Genomic DNA, 3,448 nt, shown 5'->3' with positions numbered 1-3,448 from the left:
ATGTTATAGCTCCATTATATTTGATCAGTTATTTGAATGTTAACAAGCAATCAACACATACTGAATTTGGAGGACAGGAGTTTTCAAATATTAATATTGTAATTTCTGATGATGTGTTTAAACAGACATGTTTAAGGAGCACAGATGTATTGAAGCAGTGTCTGGCTAAACCATATCTGTCGAAGTTTCATTGCTACCAAATGAGAGGAAAATTCACTTAAGGCTTTTAAAACACACACTGTGGAGGTTCAGTGCCACTGACTGACTCACGGAGGGAAAAACATCTTGTTTTGAAATAACACATTAATGAACACATTTTTATTACCTTCCAGTAAATACTTCTTAAAGGCAATTATGAGTATAGGTGCACCTCTAGTTAGTAATAAATATTTTGTTTTTAAAAACTCCCTGGTCATCTGTTTGGCTCTAATAACCAAAAAAGGTGCACACATCTGCTTTAAGTTTTTCAAAGTCACCATGACAAGCGATAACTGAAACACTGATAAGGGAAACTAAACAAGACCTGGAACACATTACCTAATATAGCTGTGCCAAGTCGCCCTTTTGAAAACATATTTAAAAACAGTACAGTCAAGCCAGCTAGCACTACTGTCCGAGGATGTGCCTGAACGTCTTTCTGAAGGTGGTGTTACTGAGCGGGTAGATGAATGGATTGAGGGTGGAGTTCAGGTACCCCAGCCAGATTGTGAGCATGTGGGTGTGAACGCTGATGCAAGAGTCGCACAGAGCAGTGATGGTGAAGGAGACAAAATAGGGGGTCCAGCAAACCAAGAACACCACCACGATCACGCCCAGCTGCCTCGCGGCTTTCCAGTCCTTATTCGTCCGTGAGGGGCGTCTGGGAAAGGTCCCCCGCATCCAAGGCTCCCGTCGGGGAGACTTCCCATTCCCGGGGTTTCTCCCTGACCTTTTTCCGGGAACCTCGCACAATTTTCGGATTTTCAAAATGTCTTGCATTTCCTTCCACTCTGGAGTGTCAGTTTCTTTCCCGCCACACTTCCTGGTGGTTGTTTGAGGATGAATCCCGTTCGGTAACCCTTCCTCCCTAGATGTTTCTCCACTATCTTGGTGGCCGTGTGTTTCTGGAGCTCGGGAATGACCCTTTTTCAAAGGTTTGAGCTCCATGCCCACCAGCCGGGTATATCCAGACGGGACCCTTCTGCCCGAGAAAGAAACTGGGTGGTGGGGACGGTATTCAGAAAAACCAGGGGGCACTTCCGTATTCTGCTCTGAAATCGGACGCCCAGAATTGTGTTTAAAACTCCGCAAATTAGATCTCCTTTTGCCCCTGCACACCTTCGTACACACCAGATCTTTCCCCCTTTCAAAGGCTCCTTTTCTGCTTTCCCATTCTCCTGGAAGTAGAAGGCTGTTTATTTCTGAAAAGATCCCACTGCTGCCACCAAACGATCCTGCTCTCTGCCTGCAATGCTTCTGAACGGCTTTGTATATGCGAGAGTAGTACCAAAGCATGAATGTGGAAGGCAGGTAGAAATTCAGGAAGGCTGCTAGCAGCTTGAACCAGCCGCTGTGTCTGAATTCCGTGTCGCACTGCAGCTGGGTTACTACGGTATCTGTTTCCGCGGTACCGGCGGACTGTGGCCAGCCCAGTATGGGGACCAGCCAACTTGCGGACAGCAGCCAGGCCAAAGCAATGAGCCAGCCGGCCCTGGCTTTGGTCCTGAGCCGGATATAAGCCAGGGGCTGGCGTACTGACCTGTAGCGGTCCAGGCAGAGAACAAACAGGCTGAAAATGGAGGCAGTGCTGGCTATGTAGTCGATGGACAGCCAGAATTTGCAGGCGGCTTGGCCCATCTTCCACTCCTGATCCAGGAGGTAGGCTAGGCTCAGAGGCATCACGATGCTCCCGATGAGGAGATCTGCCGAAGCCAGGCTCGTGATGTACATGTTGGCCACGGTGTGCAAGGCGCGCTCGCGTTTCACGGCGTACAGCACCAGGGTGTTCATCAGTACCGTGATGATGCACAGACAGCCCAGCAGCAATCCCATGAGCACCTGGTTCCCATCACGGCCACCCACTCCGGCATGAGCACCGGTCTCGTTCGATTGATTGCTGCTGTGGTTATTGGCCCCTAGCCAGGAGTGGGGTGTGGTTAGCCCAGTATTCATGCCCTTAGTCTGTCCATTTACTGGATGTTGGGTTTAACCTGTCAGGGGGGAAGCAGAAAAAGTAACTATCATAAAGTGCCATGGTCCTTGTTGTGAAGTCTAAATGTAACTGTTACTTCTGAAAATACAGCCCTTCAGATGCTGGGCATATATGTTGTAAATACATACTGTCATTTTCCACTTTTAAAAGACTTTTAGACTGGCAGCATATTGATTTAGAATGTATCACATTACAGAAATACTGCATACATAAATATGGTTTGTGCACTGATATTTTCATAGAAAAAATTTTATTTGTATGTAGAGGGTTAATATGTTTCTTTTTTAGAAAAAAAAAGTTTCTTGCAGTGTGGAGTAGTGGTTAGGGCTCTGGACTCTTGACCGGAGGGTCGTGGGTTCAATCCCTGGTAGGGGACACTGCTGTTGTACCCTTGAGCAAGGTACTTTACCTAGATTGCTCCAGTAAAAACCCAACTGTATAAATGGGTAATTGTATGTAAAAATAATGTGATATCTGTATAATGTGAAATAATGTATAATGTGATATCTTGTAACAATTGTAAGTCGCCCTGGATAAGGGCGTCTGCTAAGAAATAAATAATAATAATAAATAATAATAATAATTGGAATAGAGTGAGACTCTGGTGAAATTCTGTATTTGAAGTTAGCTGTCATTTTAAAATGATTTTGTTGGTTTAAGAAAACGTTTTTGTAAAGCACGCACCAGTTGTCTTGATAACAAATAACACCTTAAAGGGGAGGAGAATATGTTTTTTTTTTTTTCATGCGTGACCATAATGCATTTACTATATAAATATGACAGCACAGCTGGATTTCAGCAGATACACTTGACAAAGAATGGATCTTTCCAATGTTTATTATAATTCTCTGCTTCGTTTACACAAAGTATTTTGCTGTAGGATTCCAGCACACTTTTAATTTCCACTACCTCCTTTACATACCCATATAAGTCTTTGATTTTGGAGATTACTGCATTGTTGCTGCTGTCTGTAATGCGGTAAGTTTAATGCATGGCGCGTATCTCTTATAGAATAAAATCTTAAAATTAAAAACCTCGGGTAAACTTTTTCAGCTCACTGAAGATGGTGAAACTTTTGTTTAGCTGAATTCTTTTTGGGTGAGAGATTCTCTATTGCTGCTCCAAACTCAGTCAAGAATCTAAGATCAAATTCTAAGAAAGCGTTCTCTAGACTAATGTAGAGTTCAATAGTGGTGGTACCCAGGTCTGCCTGTTTTAGATCATTTAAATAACAGGGGTTAGTAAATCTAATGTCAC

General features: G+C 43.7%; 1 protein-coding gene across 1 annotated transcript; it reads right to left on the bottom strand.

Moving 5' to 3' along the window:
• Positions 1 to 606: 606 nt before the first annotated feature.
• LOC117401637 (histamine H1 receptor-like) lies at positions 607 to 2,151 on the bottom strand. The gene has a single exon (XM_034002415.2). It carries the CDS (start codon positions 2,149 to 2,151, stop codon positions 607 to 609), a length of 1,545 nt encoding a protein of 514 aa, XP_033858306.1.
• Positions 2,152 to 3,448: the final 1,297 nt, after the last annotated feature.

Source organism: Acipenser ruthenus, chromosome 55, assembly GCF_902713425.1.
Source record: "Acipenser ruthenus chromosome 55, fAciRut3.2 maternal haplotype, whole genome shotgun sequence".
In the NCBI taxonomy this organism is placed as follows: Eukaryota; Metazoa; Chordata; class Actinopteri; order Acipenseriformes; family Acipenseridae; genus Acipenser; species Acipenser ruthenus.
The sequence above is the reverse complement of the archived record's forward strand: the minus strand, read 5'-3'. Positions and strand labels throughout refer to the sequence as shown.

Coding starts and splice junctions, on each gene's coding strand:
- LOC117401637 (XM_034002415.2), bottom strand. CDS start 2,151: ATGAATACTGGGCTAACCACACCCCACTCCTGGCTAGGGGCCAATAAC.